General features: G+C 44.5%; 1 protein-coding gene across 3 annotated transcripts in view; it reads right to left on the bottom strand.

Annotated features, from left to right (window-relative positions):
- Nucleotides 1–19,376, bottom strand: part of ARHGEF28 (Rho guanine nucleotide exchange factor 28) — a 126,076-nt gene that overhangs the window by 15,172 nt on the left and 91,528 nt on the right. For all 3 annotated transcript variants that reach the window (XM_065661401.1, XM_065661399.1, XM_065661400.1), the window contains 8 exons: nt 18,866–18,960; nt 17,820–18,002; nt 14,667–14,795; nt 13,888–13,949; nt 10,517–10,555; nt 10,383–10,430; nt 8,168–8,647; nt 2,252–2,552 (listed from right to left, as the gene is read on the bottom strand). In XM_065661401.1, the coding sequence (XP_065517473.1) occupies nt 2,252–2,552; nt 8,168–8,647; nt 10,383–10,430; nt 10,517–10,555; nt 13,888–13,949; nt 14,667–14,795; nt 17,820–18,002; nt 18,866–18,960 (1,337 nt within the window). The remainder of the gene's footprint in view (nt 1–2,251; nt 2,553–8,167; nt 8,648–10,382; nt 10,431–10,516; nt 10,556–13,887; nt 13,950–14,666; nt 14,796–17,819; nt 18,003–18,865; nt 18,961–19,376) is intronic.

The raw sequence follows: 19,376 nt of genomic DNA, 5'->3' as shown, positions 1-19,376 counted from the left end.
AAAAAGGACAGAAATTAAATCAGGTCCCTTGTATGAAATGTTCGTACAGCTCAATTTGACTCACATTGTTTAGGAACAAGTATTTACTTCATTTCCATGTGCAGAGCCATTTGCTAGGGCTTCTGATGCCATCTGTCTTTCAGGGGGAAGTTTAGCGTTCTTCTCATTCCCTGTTCCCCATACAGTGGCTCCTGACGCATGACAGGAGCAAGTCTGAGTCATGCAAGCTCATGCACTGCATGATCAGAGCATAAAATACTTGTCACCTTCCAAATCACAAATGGGACTGTGGAATGTGACGGCACGTCTTTTGGAGGAGGCTCCCAGCCCCGCCTGCTCTAGCAATATCCTGGGGAGCTTCACAGCACCATCTGCACCATCAGGATACTGCAAGGACTTGCTGTACTGCTTTGCCAAAGGCACCTTGTGACTCAATCAAGGCAGATTTTATAGACATGACATAGCCAGAGAGACTTATACTAGCCTCTTACTCTACCTCTTGAACAGGCTTTTTAGCCAGAGCTGGTCCCCAGGCTGCTAGGACTGCAGCAGTGCCCGGTTACGAGGGCAAGATAAGGATATCTACACAAGATGCAGTGACAACAGCTGAACACAAAGCTGGCCCATTGTAGGTGAAGGGCATCTTTACACACAGAAGCTCCACCAGCTTATCTTAGCATCAGTGCAATTAAACTGGTACAAGCCAGTTTAATTAAACCAGATGCTCTTATGTAGGCTCAATAGAAAGTATTCTGGTTAGCTTGCATCTGACTGTTTGCCAGTGCAAGCTAATTTGCTTTTGAGAGGTTTGAACCCACAGATGTGTTTCTTTTCAAATTTGCACTAGCTTAGCTAACACTAAAATGACAACTTCAGTTAAACCAGAACAAGTTTCATCGGGCTAATTGTTTAGTCTTTTTATTATTTTTTTTTTTTTTTTTAGAAATATTAAATCTCTTTTACTGATCAGCTTGTTTTGCTGGTTGTGGTGGTGAGAATAGCCTGCCCTACCTTTGATTATAAAATGCTATTTGGGCAATCCACATGCCAAGGACTACTAAGTCTGTAGTGGATGCCTACTTAATACATTACAAGGAGTGCAAAGGAGTAAGTTCCTTAATCAAGGACTTCATTTAAACAACTTCAAGATTTGGCCTAAGACAAAGAAACAAACACTCCATCTGTTCATGTTTTCAACTCCTGATCCTGCTGCCCTCTGTTCTTTGCTGTGATCTTACTTTCTTACAACTGGTATGAAGACAGAAGTTAACCTGCAATGCCAGCTGCAGTGCCTGGGAGCTCAGGCACTGCTGCTGCATTGATTTGCCGTGCCTCACCTGAATTTCACAGCTGTGTAGACAAAACCCACCAGATTGCTTGTTCTGTTACACCGGAAGTTCACCATTGTCCCTGAAGACTTTTTAGCTGTTGTGTTTTCACATGCTGCTCTACAACTCACAACAATGAAAGAATGAAGACACCAAGTAAGATCAAAACTAGCATTGTGTAACATGAGAAATAAACCCCAGGTAACTTAGTCACTAGCGTGTTTTTCAGTCTTCAGGGCATTTTCATTGCGATGCAGTGCTTAGGTGGCCTCTTCCACTCATTTTGGTAGCCACCATCAATAACTGCCATGCAATCTACTGTCTTTGGGAGTTACAGTAAAATACAAGAATAAAGAAAGGTAACGCAGATTGAGCTATTTTACTAACATGGAAACTTACTGTCAAAGATTATATTACCCCTGAAGTAGATTTCTTTCCATGACTACAGGGTCTTTCAAGACACTCTCATTCCATTCTACATGAAGAAAGAAGGTGTTTTACCACTGATTATCATTTGAAGATGGTAAATCAAAAGCTATTCTGACTAGAAATCATTGATTAATGGATGCATGTCCTAAAACAGCCCAAAAATGCACTTGAAACAGCAAGAGTGACTTCAGCTTAAAAAAAAAAAAAAAAAGAAGTCAAAAAGCATTGGGAAAGGATTTGGAGAGAACTACATTCTCAGCACCGTTATCCAGACACAAACAGGAATTTGTGATTTTTCTCTTTTTGCAAAAGTTTTCTGTATTTCTGTTCTGCTCATTTTCTCACCTTTGCTCAACAAATATGCAAGTAAGCATGCAATTTTTTTAGCAAAATCTATTGCTTCCAGCACTACCAAGCTGTTTTCATTCCTAGGACTACACATTCTAAAAAGCGGCGAACTGCCCGTATTATCTGTTAATTAAAGTGTTAATTACCATTATTAAAGGCATCCTTGTTGCTTTTGCAGGAAAATGACATCTGATTGCAAGGATCAGTGGATTTCCACAGTGCACTGCTTACTGTTGGCTGGCAAGAAGTGTCCATTTTGAGGTCCACCTGATCTTCATTAGTCCACGCTGTATCAGAATCAGGGATGTTCAGACCATACACACCATCCCCGTAAATGATAGAAGAATCTGATCCATTGAGACTGCTTAGAGACACAGATACTACAGCTTCATTTAAGTACAATACATTTTCATCCTGTAAGCTGCCCGATTTATTATTTCCCATTATCTGCAGAAGGGGAAAAAAATGCAGAGAACAGCATTTTCACCTTTGTCCAGTACCAGAATCATAGAATCACAGAATCACAGAATATCTCCAGTTGGAAGGGACCCACAAGGATCACTGAGTTCAACTCCCTGCTCCCCACAGGACTACCTAAACCATACGGTTATGAGCATCACCCTTAATAATACTTACACCAGGATACATAAAAATAACTGCTAGACAGATGGGAATTTATAGCAAATAGTCACATAATTTCCCAGAAGTTAACCTCAAAACGTGTTAAATTGGATGTGTGTTCAGGAATAAACAGCAATAACCTAGTACCTTTTGCCTTAACTCCCCACAAAACACAGGCAATAAGTAATAATTGTGAAATAGAATCATAGAATCATGGAATAGTTAGGGTTGGAAAGGACCTCAAGATCATCTAGTTCCAACCCCCCTGCCATGGGCAGGGACACCTCACACTAAACCATCCCACACAAGGCTTCATCCAGCCTGGCCTTGAACACTGCCAGGGATGGAGCACTCACAACCTCCCTGGGCAACCGATTCCAGTGTCTCACCACCCTAACAGGAAAGAATTTCCTCCTCATATCCAATCTAAACTTCCCCTGTTTAAGTTTTAACCCGTTACCACTTGTCCTGTCACTACAGTCCCTGACGAAGAGTCCCTCCCCAGCATCCCTATAGGCCCCCTTCAGATACTGGAAGGCTGCTATGAGGTCTCCACGCAGCCTCCTCTTCTCCAGGCTGAACAGCCCCAACTTTCTCAGCCTGTCTTCATACAGGAGGTGCTCCAGTCCCCTGATCATCCTCGTGACCCTCCTCTGGACTTGTTCCAGCAGTTCCATGTCCTTTTTATGTTGAGGACACCAGAACTGCACACAATACTCCAGGTGAGGTCTCACACATGGGAGCCTTGCATTTCCTACTGCTGGGGCAGTCACTTTTTCTCACTGGAGTCAGCGCTGCTGTCCAGGAATAAGGACAGCAGCCAAAAACTTCACTAAAAGCTTTATATGCCTCAAGCATTACCGTAATTTAGGTTTCATACACGAGACAGAGACACTAGGTATCCTGCAAACATAGAGGCAAAACATAATAAAACACATAATATAACACTTGTCTTTTTCACCTCCTCAATACCCATCAGTCTAAGTTTGACTTCTGTAAGGCACCTATCTTAAAATCACAGAATGGTTGAGACTGGAAGGGATTTCTGAAGGCTATCTGGCCCAACCCCTCTGCTCAAGCAGGGCCACGCAGATGGCTTTTGAGTATGTCCAGTGATGAAGACTTCACACCCTCTCTGGCTAACCTGCACCTGTGCTTGGTCACCTTCATAGGAAAAAAAGTGTTTCCTGATCTTCAGACTTCCTCTACTTTAGTTTGTGCCCATTGCCTCTAGTCTTGTCACTGGGTGCCACTGAAAACAGCCTGGCTCCATCTTCTTTACACCCTCCATTTAGGTGTTTATACACATTAATAAGAACCCTGATAAGCCTTTCCTTCTCTAGGCTGAGCAGTGTCAGCCTTTCCTCACAAGAGAGATGCCCAGTCTCTCAAGCAAATTTGTGGTCCTTCACCCATTCCCCTCCCTCCAACCCACCCCCCTATCACTTACACTGTAGCTCTGTCTCTCCTGTACTGGGGAACCAGAACTAGACACAGCACCTAGGTTTGGCCAGAGGGGAAGGATCACCTTCCTTGAGCTACTAGGAGTACTTTGCAGAAAGACAACTAGCCTTCTTTGCAGCCAGGGCACATTGTTGTTTTACGTTCAACTTACTGTCCACCAGGACCCACAGGTCCTTCAAAGCTGCTTTCCAGCTGGATGCCCATCTCAGTATATACTGATGCATGTGGTTGTTCTTTCCCAGGGGCAGGACTTTGTACTTCCCCTGGTAAAACTTCATGAGGTTTAAACAAAGCCCTTGGATATACTTGAACCTCAGCTTTGCACATGCTTACTCATTACATTACCAACCAACAAAACCCAGACTTGCACCAGAAACAGTCGGATTATGCACAGGTAGAGATCTCTACTGGCGCTACAAAGAAAAAGCGGCAGGTGGTAGTAACAGGGGAACCTACTTTGAAAGGGACGGAAGCACTCGTCTGTCGGCCTGACCCCGTCTCCAGGCAGGTGTGCTGCCTACCGGGAGCACGGATCAGGGACGTTACGGAGAGGCTGCCTGCTCTAGTAAGTTCCACGGACTATTACCCGCTCCTGGTGATCCATGTGGGTGCTAGGGATATAGGTAGTAGTAGACTGGGGACCATAAAGAAAGACTACAGAGCCCTGGGAGAGGTGGTTAGGGGCTCTGGTGCTCAGATAGTCTTTTCGTCAATTCTCCTGGACACAGGGGAGGACCAAGAAAAAGCTAGGAGGATTGGCCAGGTTAATAAATGGTTAAAAGGGTGGTGTCATAGTCAGGGGTTTGGGTTTCTTGAACACGGGACTGAAGTTAGTAGGCCAGGTCTATTGGGGCTGGTGGAGCTGCTCTTGTAAAGAAGGGGAAGAACAGTTCTGGTCGGAGGCTTGCCAGACTGGTCAAGGAGGCTTTAAACCAGATGTGTTGGGGGAGGGGGGCACCATTCCATCCCAACACACCCAGTCAGTTGCCAGCACCTATAATAAATGCTCGGAACAATGTAGATATATTCCAGCTGCTCCAGCCAACGAGCCGGCTTCAATTGGAGCTCGTCTCAGATGACTCTATACAAACGCCCATAGCATGGGGAACAAACAAGAGGAATTAGAGATGTGTGCACATCTACGGGGGTATGATATAATAGGCATCACAGAAACACGGTGGGATGGCTCCTATGACTGGAGTGTTGGAATGGAAGGTTAGAGGCTCTTTAGAAAGGACAGGCCTGGCAGGCGGGGAGGGGGAGTTGCCCTTTATGTTAGGGATAGGCTGGAGAGTATGGAACTCTGTCTGGGGGCAGGTGAGCAGTTTACAGAGAGTTTGTGGGTCAGGGTTAAAGGGAAAACAGCCGTGGGAGACATTACTGTGGGGATCTGTTACAGACTGCCTGATCAAGGAGAACCTGTGGATGAAGCACTCTACAGACAGATAGGAAAAGCCTCACGCTCGCAGGCCCTTGTTCTCATGGGTGACTTCAACCACCCTGACATCTGTTGGAACGATGGCACTGCACGGCACAAGCAATCCAGGAGGTTCCTCGATTGTGTGGAAGACAACTTCCCTCTGCAAGTAATAGAGGAGCCGACAAGGAGAGGTGCCATGCTTGACCTTGTGCTCACCAACAGGGAAGGGCTTGTTGAGAATGTGGTACTCCAGGGCAGCCTTGGATGCAGCGATCACGAGATGGTCGAATTTGAGATCCCCAGGAGAGTGAGAAGAGTGTGCAGCAAGCTCACTGCCCGGGACGTCAAAAGAGCAGACTTTGGCCTCTTCAGGAGCCTGCTTAGTAAGGTTCCATGGGATATAGCCCTGGAGGGCAGGGGGGCCCAAGACTGTTGGTTGATATTCAAGGATCACCTGCTACAAGCTCAGGAGTGCTGCATCGCAACTAGAAGGAAGTGCAGCAGGAGGGCCAGGAGACCTCCTTGGATGGATAAGGAGCTGCTGAGGAAAATTCAAAGGAAAAAAGAGGCTTATAAAAACTGGAAGCAAGAACAGGCAGCCTGGGTAGAGTACAGGGATGTTGTCCGGGAAGCTAGAGACCAGGTTAGGAAGGCTAAGGCCCAGTTAGAATTAAACCTAGCCAGGGATGTTAAGGATAACAGGAAGGGATTCTACAGGTATGTAGCAAACAAAAAGCAGACTAGAGACAACATAGGCCCCCTGAGGAAGCTTTCGGGAGAACTGGCTACGCAGGATTTGGAGAAGGCTGAGGTTCTGAATGACTTCTTTGCCTTGGTCTTCACTGGCAAAGGCTCTGACTGCACCACCCAGGTCTTAGAAGGTAGACGCAGGGACTGTGAGAATGAAGACCTTGGGCCCACTGTAGGAGAGGATCTGGTTCGAGACCATCTTAAAAATCTGAACGTGCACAAGTCCATGGGACCTGATGAAATCCATCCGCGGGTCCTGAAGGAGCTGGCGAATGAAGTTGCTAAGCCAGTGGCCATCGCATTTGAAAAATCATGGCAGTCAGGTGAAGTTCCCGAGTACTGGAAAAAGGGAAATATGACCCCCATTTTCAAGAAGGGGAAAATGGAAGACCCGGGGAATTACAGAGCAGTCAGTCTCACCTTTGTGCCTGGTAAAATCTTGGAGCAGATTCTCCTGGAAGGCATGCTAAGGCACATGAAAAACAACAAGGTGCTTGGTGACAGCCAGCATGGCTTCACTAAGGGGAAATCCTGCCTGACCAATTTGGTGGCCTTCTATGATGGGGCTACAGAACTGATGGACAAGGGTAAAGCAGTTGATGTCATCTACCTGGACTTGTGCAAAGCGTTTCACACTGTCCCACACCACATCCTTGTCTCTAAATTGGAGAGATATCAATTTGATGGATGGACCACTCGGTGGATAAAGAACTGGCTGGATGGCCACACACAAAGAGTTGTGGTCAATGGCTTGATGTCTGGCTGGAGACCGGTAACGAGTGGTGTCCCTCAGGGATTGGTGTTGGGACCGGTCTTGTTTAACATCTTTGTCGCTGACATGGACAGTGGGATTGAGTGTGCCCTCAGCAAGTTTGCCGATGACACCAAGCTGTGTGGTTTGGTTGATACACTGGAGGGAAGGGATGCCATCCAGAGGGACCTTGACACGCTTGAGAGGTGGGCTGATGCCAAGCTTATGAAGTTCAACCATGACAAGTGCAAGGTCCTCCACCTGGGTCGAAGCAATCCCAGGCACAGCTACAGGTTGGGCAGAGAAGAGATTCAGAGCAGCCCTGTGGAGAAGGACTTGGGGGTGCTGGTCGATGAGAAAATGAACATGAGCCGGCTGCAGTGTGCGCTCGCAGCCCAGAGAGCCAACCGTATCCTGGGCTGCACCAAAAGGAGCGTGACCAGCAGGTCGAAGGAGGTGATCCTGCCCCTCTACTCTGCTCTTGTGAGACCTCACCTGGAGTATTGTGTGCAGTTCTGGTGTCCTCAACATAAAAAGGACATGGAACTGTTGGAACAAGTGCAGAGGAGGGCCACAAGGATGATCAGGGGATTGGAGCACCTCCTGTATGAAGATAGGTTGAGGAAGTTGGGGCTGTTCAGCCTGGAGAAGAGAAGGAGACCTCGCAGCAGCCTTCCAGTATCTGAAGGGGGCCTATAGGGATGCTGGGGAGGGACTCTTCATCAGGGACTGTAGTGACAGGACAAGCGGTAACGGGTTAAAACTTAAACAGGGGAAGTTTAGATTGGATATAAGGAGGAAATTCTTTCCTGTTAGGGTGGTGAGGCACTGGAATCAGTTGCCCAGGGGGGTTGTGAGTGCTCCATTCCTGGCAGTGTTCAAGGCCAGCCTGGATGAAGCCTTGGGTGGGATGGTTTAGTGTGAGGTGTCCCTGCCCATGGCAGGGGGGTTGGAACTAGATGATCTTAAGGTCCTTTCCAACCCTAACTATTCTATGATTCTAAAAGTCTCTCCAGGTCTGCAGTGGGGATGTAATTACAGCAGAGAACCACAAACCTCATATTTCCCTGTGGATGAAAACAGGCTCCTTTGAGGACCATGTTTCAAGTGCCAGAGGAGTTGCTTCTGCATGTTCATACTCTCTCTTTCTCTCTCCACCATCTTCTGGCCCTCCTGGAGCCTGTCCAAACTCTGCTGGTATTCCTGCAGCTGCAGCGCCAGCCCCTGTCGGCTCCTGTTCAGCAGGTTTTCCTGGCACCTGCATTCCCTCTCCCGCTGCCTCAGCCGGTCCTTCCTCGCCTCCTGCTCCTGCTGCCGCTGGTCGCATTCTCGCAGCCACCGCTGCTGCTCCTGCTGGAACTGCTGCTTCAGTTTGTGTATGTTGGCCGGCTCCACCCTTTGCTTCTCCATATTCCGGTATTTCTCTTGTTCCAGGAGGAGGTTTAGCCGAGAACCATGGCCCCGACCAGTCTTCTCGTTCTCTTGCAGGAGTAACCTATGGAGCTCTCTGTGGCTGTCTTGGATAGCTAATGCTGCCTAGACACCACAACAAAATCAGACACAAATGTTTAAACATTAACATTAATCCATTTCTGTGTTTTTATGTAGCAGCATTATGTAAAAATGCTTCAACCTCCCATAATATCAGCGCTTAGCACTCTTTGGGATATTATTCCTCATGGAAGTAGGGAAAATTCTGCGTTCATGCCTTTACCAAGAGATGCTTCTAAAAGCACTCAACCATTTCAAGCACTTCTAACACAGCTTCTGGTTTACACTTAGTGTTATTATGTATGTTTATGTTATAGCTGTGCATATGCACTTCACTTACAGCTGGGGTCCTGTTCTGTCAGAAGATGTTAAGACACATAGGAAAAATGATTTTTCATGGTTGAAGACGGCATTAAGGCACGCGGAATGCTAGACTCACCACAGTATTCCTAACACAGATGTGGCTTATACAGTTAAAACTGCACTGTTTCCAGTACAGCTCACTCCAACCCTAAGGCTTTCCTTGCTAAGCTGCAACAGCACAGTCCTACTAACATCAGTCCTACAAGCACCTGCCAATATAGTCATGTCACCAAGACCGTACTGCTACCTGCACCTGACCCAGGTATCTGTGCTGGCAGAAATCTGCAGTATAGTAATGATACCGGTTTTCATGTTTCAATAGTTTACTTTATAACCCAGAGCACTATATTCCACCCTTAACAAGGATGTTGTGACACTGTTTGCATTAAAGATCGTGACATCTTTCAATAACACAAAAATAAATAGCTGGGATTAAGAAAAAAGAAAAGCAGGAAAGCCCTAGATCTGCTGAGGTACTTATTGCACAGCCTATCTTCATGAGCTGACATGGGAATTTACTTCAGCAGACATTCCCAGAGAATTCCCACAGCCCCGTTACCCCATACCATCCACCCCAGAGTTTTTAACTTAATGCAATGTGCAATTCCCACTTTTCTTGGCTCTCCCTCTAGTATTGAGTCAGTTCCAGTGATTTATAAACAGGGCAAAGCTAATTCATGGTCTGAACAAGTAAGACATGATCCCAAGCCTTATCTTACTGCCCCTCTGGTGTTCAGCTATTCATTTTTCAATTAAAAAAAAAAATTGCCTGAATTGCAAGCTTTTTATTTTGTTATTGCTTTGCTTCCATCCCTTTAACTTCTAAGACCAAGGTTTTCAGGATTATTACGAACTATGCTATGTTAAGAGGGTCTAAAAATTAAACATACTCAAATGAAATAGTTAAAAATAAAACTGCACCTAAATAAGAAAAAATAAGTCAAACTTGGCATGAAAGAGGTAAAAATGCGAGACTAAGGCCTTACAGAACACACACAATAATTGAAATATCTCAAATGGGTCGAGTTTGCTACCTAAGTGGCAGACGTACTGTTTACCAGTAGCCAGGATATTACTCTGAAAAAAATACTAACTTTCTTCAGTATTTTGAACCGTAATTTCAGAAATCTGTACGTGAAATTACATCAGTTCAGCTAGAGATATCATTACTTTCCCCCTAAATTTTCTGACTGTACACATATCTTCTTGGAGGTAGCTTGATCTCTAAGCAAGTATTATTCAATTCTTAAAAGAAACCTCCCACTGATACAGAATAAAATATATTGTATGACAACTTATTCAACAGTTGCTAGAGGTAAGTATACACTGACATAATATCTAAAAGTAGGGCAAACAAACCTTAAGACATAAATTATTAAGACTAATTACTCTACAAAGTTAGCAGAGGAGTAGTTACCTGCATGCTGTACAAGAGACGGGTTAAGTTCTGGATTCCTTGTACAATCTAGAAAATAAAGGAGGATTTTCAAAGGTTTGACCACTGTAAATTAAATAGTTACTACATTCTGTCTGGGGTTTAAATAAACTCACCTCTGTCCCTTTAGATCCTGGGAAACTCATACTTCCTCCCTAAAATAAACACATGTTGCTTTATAAAGTAGTTTTTAACTTCAGAATTGTATCATTTAGGTGTTTCTTTTAAACTAGTGGAGACATTCATATCACTAATACATGCAGTGCTGAGTCAAACCTTTTTGTGTGAATGTGAAAAAAGACAGAAGCAATAACCTACACAGACTAATAATTCATCAACACTGGAGTTTCCGTGGAAATCACTAGGGATTCTAAGCACAACTGTAAAAACAAAAATATTTCATCCGCAATTTTAATCCTCTTGTGACTAATGCTACACAGAAAAGACATTTCCATTCATTCTTTGTTTACCTGACAGTTTTGAAATACAGCAACCAGACTTCTGTATATACAGCACAGTGGGTTTAGATTACTTACAGTAAGATGAAACAGAACAAGACTCTTCAAAAACAGAGATATTAATGTAGCAAGAAGCTAGCAGAAGTCACATTAGGGGACTATGGCGAAAGCCTCAGATTTGCTGTGAGGTGCTGAGCAAAGGCTGTGTGCCTGCTATACTCTGCAAAACACACCAGCGTGGTTACTGTCGTTCACTGCAGCAAGGCTCAGATATTTCACTCTTTGCACCTTGCACCCCTTTCCAAAGAAGCTTTCAAAGTTTATGGGGTGAAGCCACCCATAATCCCTGCAGCATGAAAAACAGCTCCTCTGAGAAAGATACAGTGAAACAGTGGAGAAATAAAACACAAGCCCTTCAGAGGCCACACTGAAAGACTTCCTGGACGATTTTTCACTCTGAGGGTTTGGGGAATATCTGCGCTCTCAATCTGATTCTCCTGAATTCTCTACTGAGTCTCATTTTCCACCACAGAGAGCACAGCAGCTGGTCCATTTAGCTGTGATAACTGAAAATGAAGATGAAAAAGACCAGGCCCCAAAACACAGCTCAATGCAGACAAGCTTGGGGGAAAGGGAGCACCAGCTGCAGCATTTCCTCCCGTCCTCTGCTGTCTTGCTCTCTCTCATTATCTCCCTTCAGTATTTCCCTCCATTCCCTCTGTAGAGCAGAGCTCCGTGCTGTGAGCAGCAAAGAACTTCACATGGATACCTCTGTAGAGCACAAGGACTGACACAAGACACCTCCACCTCCTTCGCTGGGCAGCCAAGATGACCATTGGGCAAGGAGGAAGAGCAGGGCCAAGAGGGAGAGAAAGGGAAAAGAGATGTTGGCAGGGTGAGGAATTGTTCAAAGCATAGTACACATGCTGAACAAGAGTGAGTTTTCTTTAAGTTTTTGAAGCCCTTTTTGAATTTAACACACGAGGTGTACATGGGGATTGAAGTCTTAGCTGGCTTTGGCAGGAGCCCAATGAGTTCAATGAGCCCAAAGCAGGTTTAGTCACACTAGCCAGGGTAACTGCCGCTGCACTGATACAGCTTCAGCACAAGCCCCAGCTAGGTCCAAACCAACATACTCAGCTGTTTAACCTGTGCTGCAGGTCACTGCCACTGCACCAGCACTGCGGTTCAAAGAGATGAGCAGCACCGGAGATGAGGATGGTGAGATCCCAGGGCAGACTGCTTGCATGATGCCTCACACAATCCCCCCGAGGTGCGATTACAAGGCAGGAGCAGGAGGAATGAGACAACTACCACCTCTCACAGCTGCCCATTTGGGAACCTATGTGCTGCACAAAGCTCTCCCTTCTGATCAGCACATAACCTCCTAACCCCCGAGCTGGAGGCTTCCGCTCCGGCTGCCCTGCTCTGGGTTTCACAGGCTAGCTGGCACAAGCCCGGTGCTGCCGCCCCACAACCCCAGGACTGCACACCCGGCGACCGAAGGCACGCAGCAGAACATCCTCCGCCCTTGGAAGCCCTTGCCTTGCGTGTTTTGTTTGCTCGTTCTGCCACCTCCTGGTACGCCTGATTCTAACACGGTAAGACACGGACATGAGCCTTGCCCAAATAACAGAGCAGACTAGTATGTATATATTTATATTAACTTAGCGTGGAAGAGTTTGCTACAAGTCCCTCTAGTCGAGATGCAGCTCAAAGCTTCCAAGTTAAATGAGGTTGCTCAGGGCCTTTTCTCTTGAGGAGACCACAACCTCTCTGGACAGCCTGTTCCTGCTTCATCACCCTCACGGTCATATTTCCTTTTTTTCCCCTTATATACGGTCAGAATTTCCCTTGCTGCAACTTGCAATCTTGGCAATATTTTCATGTGGAACATTTATTGGGCTAGGTCTGAGCCCCTGTATCCTCTACTAGGTTATTTTCTTTCCCCTCACCTAGCTTCTGTGCTCCCTCACTTGGACTTTTTGCTTTCATTAAGAGTTTTTCCGCGGACACTCCTCTTCCTACTCCCTTCTAACACAGCAGCCTGGTAAGTAAGATGACCTAGAGCTGAACATCAGGCAAGGTTATAGGGAGATTAGTGTATTAGCAAGAGTCTTCCAGAAATAGCTAGGAAAAAAAAACAAATAAGGCTTTAGGCAGTCAAGCCATCTTTCAGATCTGATGCAAAGACTGTATGTTAATGCTAAGTATCCCCTTTTCTAGCAAACTTTGCTTTCCATTTCAAGTCATGTATTTCTCTTCTAGTCCCTCCACTTTATTCCTTTTGTGGTCCTGTTTATCCAACTAAGGACTCCACAATTACAGTTCACTTTATTTACACACAGTAATTCATTCTACTCTTACTCCAACCTCTGCTGCTACATGAAATTTGCCATTCCTCATTTTGTCCAGAACTGACTTTTGATCCTCCTTTTTCCCCAGATTTGCTTATGAGCTACAGGACTTTGAAAAATGGGCACTTTCTCTTCTGCTCTCTAATCGCTCCACTTTGTTTTAATTCAAAATTCTGAAGCAAGCTGGTGTAAAGCAATCCTTATTCCCAGGACAAAGTTCCCCAGTGCATAAGTCTTGCTTGCATTAGCTGAGGTCTCTGTCATTGTGGAGACTTTCATCATCTTGTGACTAGAGGAGGGAGTAAAGCGAATACTACTGTTAAGATCCACAGAGATGGATGTATTGAATGACGACAGCAGAGAACTAGGCTCTTAAGTGGCCCATGCAAGTGGCATGGAAACACTGTGGCTGTTACTACAACCACCAATCTGTAAGCCTGGCAGGAAAACTGTTATGCATTTTGATTGTTTATGATTGCTTTTTTTAAAAGTCATTATTAATTGCAGTGACCTCTACTAAACTGAATTATCTGAATTTGGGTAAAATGTGCCTATCCCATGCTTTGTGTTTTGGAACAGTCTTTAGATACCCCAGAAAAATCTGGACAGCATTTACACACTCAGTGCCCAGAGTGCTATGTGCAACACAGGAAGAAAAATTAGTTACAATACCTTATCCTCTAGATTGGCACCTGCCATTTCCTTCTGAACACTGAGATCAACTCCAGATGACTCTGCAACAGACAAATAAAGCCCCAGTAAAATGCAAGGGAAAGGTATCAAAGCATATTCTAGCTAGAGAGACAAAGGGCAAACCTTTTTTACAGCTACTTGCAGGATGCTGAAAATAGAGCTTTACATAATTTGGAGACATATAACGGTCTCTAAGCTGGGAAAACACAAATTTGGAAGCCAAGATGGCACAGGTGGGACAGTTCTATTTTCCTACCTCAAAAACTACTAGTGTTTCACTTAGAAAAGTTTAGAGATAAGTACAGCTGTACCATGAAAAATGCTCTGCAGCAACAGCTTTTACAGGACTTTATCTGCATTCTAGTTACAAAAAATTCATGCTAGTTTTTACAACTTAAATTACTGGAATATCAGTACCAATTTTCAGGCCTTCTGGCAAAAATGAGCTGACTTGGGATAAGGCCTATATTGCAATGTAGATTTGAAGTTTAGTAATAAGAAATAAGTAGTAAGAAAGTATATGGAGATTTGCAAATCTCTCCCAATATTGCTGAATGCAGGCATGTGCAGTGGATGCAAACCATTTGTTTACTTAAACAAAGTTACATGACAATTTAGTTGTCTTTGCCCAAAGACAGCTTTTATTACACTATTTTCTACTCCTTCTGCCACAGACTGGGAAAGCTTTCCAAAAAACCCCAATCCAGTATCCATTATTTTAGCACTCTAAATATGTAAAAGCCTCAAATTTTACTCACCACTAGGAACAGATTCCAAGATTTCATCAGCACTAAGCCCGTGCCTCACACTTAATTCCTCAATACTTTCTTCTGGTGATCTGTCTGGTTTACTCCCTTGTAGTGTTACAGCAACATACAGATTTTCAACTAGAGACGAAAATACACAGAATTACAAACACCCATTAAATGGCTCCTTAATGTATAAACCAATGACACCAGATCATAATTTAGCTTGGAAAGGACTTTCAGAAGTAATATAGTCCAATGCCCTACTCAAAGCTGTCGAACTAAATGGGGTTGCTCAGAGCTTTGCACAGACAAGCTTTTAACATCTCCAAACATGGAAATTTCACAGCCTCTCTGGGCAACCTTTTGAGGTTTTTGACCACCCTCACGGTATACAATTTTTCATTTGTTGGAATTGCACGTGTTCTAACTTGTGCCTCTTGCCTCTCGTCCTATCACCATATGCCTCCACAAAGTATCTGGCTTCTCTGTATCCTCCTATTAGGCAGCTGAGGACAGCAGTGAGAGCCCACCAAGCCTTCTTCTGTCAACACTGAAGAGACCAATTACCTCAGCCTCTCCACAGAGGTCATATTCTCCAGTCTCCTAGGCATCTCAGTGCCCTTCACTGGATTTGCTCCAGTTTGTCAATGCCTCTCTTCCATTCAGGCTCAGCACGGTCACGGCACTCTAGACAGGACTCACCAGGAGTGAATAAAGGAAGTATCACCTCCCTCACCACCTGCTGACAACTCTTCTCCTAATGCCTGGGGAGCAGTTGGCCTTCTTTGCCATAAGCTCACATTGCTGCCTCAGTCAATCTGCTGTCAAGTAGGACTCCCAGGTCCACTTCTGCAAAGGTATTTTCTGTCTTGTCAATGTCAAGCCTGTACCAACACATGAGGTTATTCCATCCCAGATGCAGGAATTTGCACTTGTCTTTGTCAAACTTCTAGGGGTTTCTCTTAGCCCACTTTCCCAATCTGTAGAGGTCTCTCTAGCACACTGCTCACTTCATTTGGTGACAGGCATGCATTTGCCAAGAATGTATTCAATCCCTGGGTTAACTTCATTACTACATATATTGAACAGTATTGATCTCAAATTCCCAAATGGGAATCATAGAATCACAGAATAGTTAGGGTTGGAAAGGACCTTAAGATCACCTAGTTCTGTCCTCCCTTCCATGGGCAGAACACCTCACGCTAAACCATGTCACCCAAGGTTCCGTCCAACCTGGCCTTGAACACTGCCAGGAATGGAGCATTCACAGCCTCCCTGGGCAACCCATTCCAGTGCCTCACCACCCTCACAGTAAAGAACTTCTTCCTTATATCTAATCTAAACTATCCCTGTTTTAGTCTCAACCCGTTACCCCTTGTCCTGTCATTACAGTCCCTAATGAAGAGTCCATTCCCAGCTTCCCTATAGCCCCCCTTCAGATACTGGAAGGCTGCTATAAGGTCACCACACAGCCTTCTCTTCTCCAGGCTATTCCTGGAGATTATTAAGGAAGTTATTAGGAGTTATTACGGAATTCCCTAATAACATGTTGCCAGCTGGACATCTTATCACTGATCACAATCCTACCAGCCCAGCAGTCCAGCCTTATTTTCCACCCAGTTATGCAGTGCACTTCAACCAATTCAGCTGTAAAGATACCACAGTCAGCACACACACTGGTGAAGTTGCATGTTGTTTACCTTGCAAATGTCAAGGTAAACAACACGCACTGATCTCCTCTCATAGTAAGACCAGTCAGGTTCCCAGACACAATTTGCCTTTGATGAATCCATGCTGGCTGTTCCCAGTCACTTCCTTCATAGTCTTTGAAATGGCTTCCAGGATAATCTCATCTATTACTGTCTCAGAGATAGCTGTGAGGCTGACTATTTTGTTATTCCCTATATATTCCCTTTTGAAGAGGGGTGTGATGCTTGCCTTCTTCATGTCATCATAAACCTCATCACTGTGACCTTTCAAAGATGATAGAAAGCAGCCTCACAACGACATTGGCTAGGTCCCTAAGCAGGCTTTCATTTATCCTGTCTCATCTCATGGATTTGTGTGTATCCAATTGGCTTAAGCACTCCCTAATTCTATCCTTCTCTGCTGTGAGCAATGTCTTATTTCTACAGAGTCTCCTATTACCTCAGGCACTTAGATTTTCTTTTCTGGAAAATGATCCCTGCAAATTGCCTATATTGTAAGCAGTCCAAGACATCATCAACATTAGCATGACAGAAAGTGAAAATTAAAAGTGGGCAGATCAGGTGTATAAGTATAGGCTGCCGTTTTAGCTAACCTACTACTGCCAAGTTTTATCAATTTTATCAACAAAATGCTCTCTAACTTTAGAATGATGAACAACTTCACTGCTTTACTGGTTGAAATGTTATTAGCCCACAGATCTCAGTTTAGGTGATAGCTGCTGAAATCTTATAGTCCTTCTCAAAAGCATTGGTCCCATGCTGGATACAACTTAATTTACCAGGACTATTTTCAGCTGAGCTTAGCTAAACTTCCAATTAGGTACGGTACCCACAAATACCATTCTCTTCCTTCCTTTAGAGGACAGCCCTGTAGGTATCATAAGGCTATCATCTGTTAGTATGCAGAAAAAACATGGCTCCTACAGCAATTCTGGCAAGTGTTTCTCTGCAGATCTGCCCAGATCACAGCATCACATAATGATTTCAGGATGATAAAGGACCTTAAAGAGATCATCTAGTTCCAACCCCCTGCCATGGGCAGGGACACTTCATCTGCAGTTTGGTGTGTATATGCCCTGCATGATTCTGATCTATCATCAAATCCACAAAAGTAGGTGAAGGTGAGGAACCAGATGCAATATCATACTGTGATCTGCATCACAGGGCTGTATTGCAAGGACAGCTAAAGAAACAATCATCAGGTGCAACCTGTCCCTGCCTACTTATATATGTGTTTATGCACTAAACGTACCTCTTATCTTACAATCTGGCAAGTACCATCTCATGCATCTGACAAATATACATCTCTTCAATGCCCTTTGCCAAGCTGTGATACTGCCTGTTCTTCCGACTTGACAGAATAGCAGCACAAGCCAACATGGCTGTACTTTGGTACCTTGAATTATCTCCCCATGTGAAGAGCCACCAGCTTACTCTCCCCATGGAAACTCACCTTCTTTGAGTGCTGCTGCCAGCAATGCGGAAGCCTGAGGAGTTTCTCCAGAATCAGGTTTGACAAGGAGGTAAGGTTCCACATGAACATCCTCAAACCCACTCATATTTACCAGTTCTACATAGATATGAAACTTCTTTTCCAAACAGTTACAGATCTGCTGGTCCTGGTTACTCAGTGATTCTGTCAGTCAAAATCGAACACCATATTAATATTTTTTATCATGCAGGCAAAGCACATTCCAAATTCACTCTTCTAATCCTTATGGCACAACATAGACATTGCTGACTCAAGCTAGGCCCTTTTTAAGTGGCCAGGAATCAAAATTCATTCCCTAGTCTGTCCTCATGAAAGCTGGCAAAGACCCTGGCGGAGAGTTAGGGCAATGCTCTACCCTGCTGAAGTGGTCTTGGCTGCACTCTGGGGCCTAACTACTTCCTGTGTACTCATAATGATCGATGCTGGAAAAGCTCTTTGCTCAGGCAGCTAGAAGAGGCACTGATTCAGTACCTCAACATCAAAGAACGCTTCTCAGCAAAGGATGCACTTTCTTGTGACTCTCCACAGGTAGAACATGGCTGTTATTTCTCTCCCTAACAGCAGGATAAAGATGTGGAATTCACATGTAGGGAAACCAAAGAAGCAGAATTTATCCCTATTAGCTACATTATCAGATGAAAACAATACCAGCAAAGGATGAAATGCCATAAACAAGCACAAAGCCACACAATCACTGAAGATCTGAGTATTTCCACATGAAACTACCTGACCCTGATGCTAATCTGGGAAATACACTGTTTATTCCAAAAGCATCCATTTTTCCTTTTCATACTTACGGTAATGTGGCAAAAATAAGAAGTGTTTGGGGAAAAAGGTGGCTCACTTTCAATAAACTCACATTATACCATCAGACCACCCCAGCTTCTTCCACTGTGGCTCTGCCTATCAAGTCACTCTGAACCCAACAGACAGTATGGGAGCATGATGCATTCATCCTGAACTGTCAGGATGCAGGAGCTATCAGAGTGGCAGGAAAAGTACCGCACCTTGACATTTCTGCATTCTGCATGCTTTGGACTCAGCAGTACGTCTGTCCTCATCAGATTCACTCATTCTTCCTTCTTCTTCTTTCTCTGGACAGCTTCAAACATGAAAGAAAAACAAAGGTGGATAAACCAAAATCTGCACATCACATATTCATCTTCAGTACAGTGTTCTGTTCATAATAAACAGAACACAACATCAGCACAAACTTCTGTTACAATCCAGAAGCATGCCATCTGTCTGCTTCTTTAAAAATCAGCAACTGACATAAACCAGACTGAAGGATTCTTTTTAATTCTGGTAAGGCTGCATCATGCAGCAAATAGGTGGTTGGCCCTCCTGCAGGTTTGCTGTGCTAACCATAGGCTTGGGCCCCATTCTTAAGGAACTGACACCAAGATAACAGGCATGATGGAGGATTTCCTCAAAATGGTTGAATGGACACCTGCAGGACTCTGGAAAGCATCCAGTGCCAAAGGTAAGGGTGAGGAAAGCTTCCAATGGGGAGTGGGA

This window comes from Lathamus discolor, chromosome Z (assembly GCF_037157495.1).
Source record: "Lathamus discolor isolate bLatDis1 chromosome Z, bLatDis1.hap1, whole genome shotgun sequence".
Lineage (NCBI taxonomy): Eukaryota > Metazoa > Chordata > Aves > Psittaciformes > Psittacidae > Lathamus > Lathamus discolor.
Note: the sequence above shows the minus strand (reverse complement) of the source record. Positions and strands in the feature narration are given on the sequence as shown.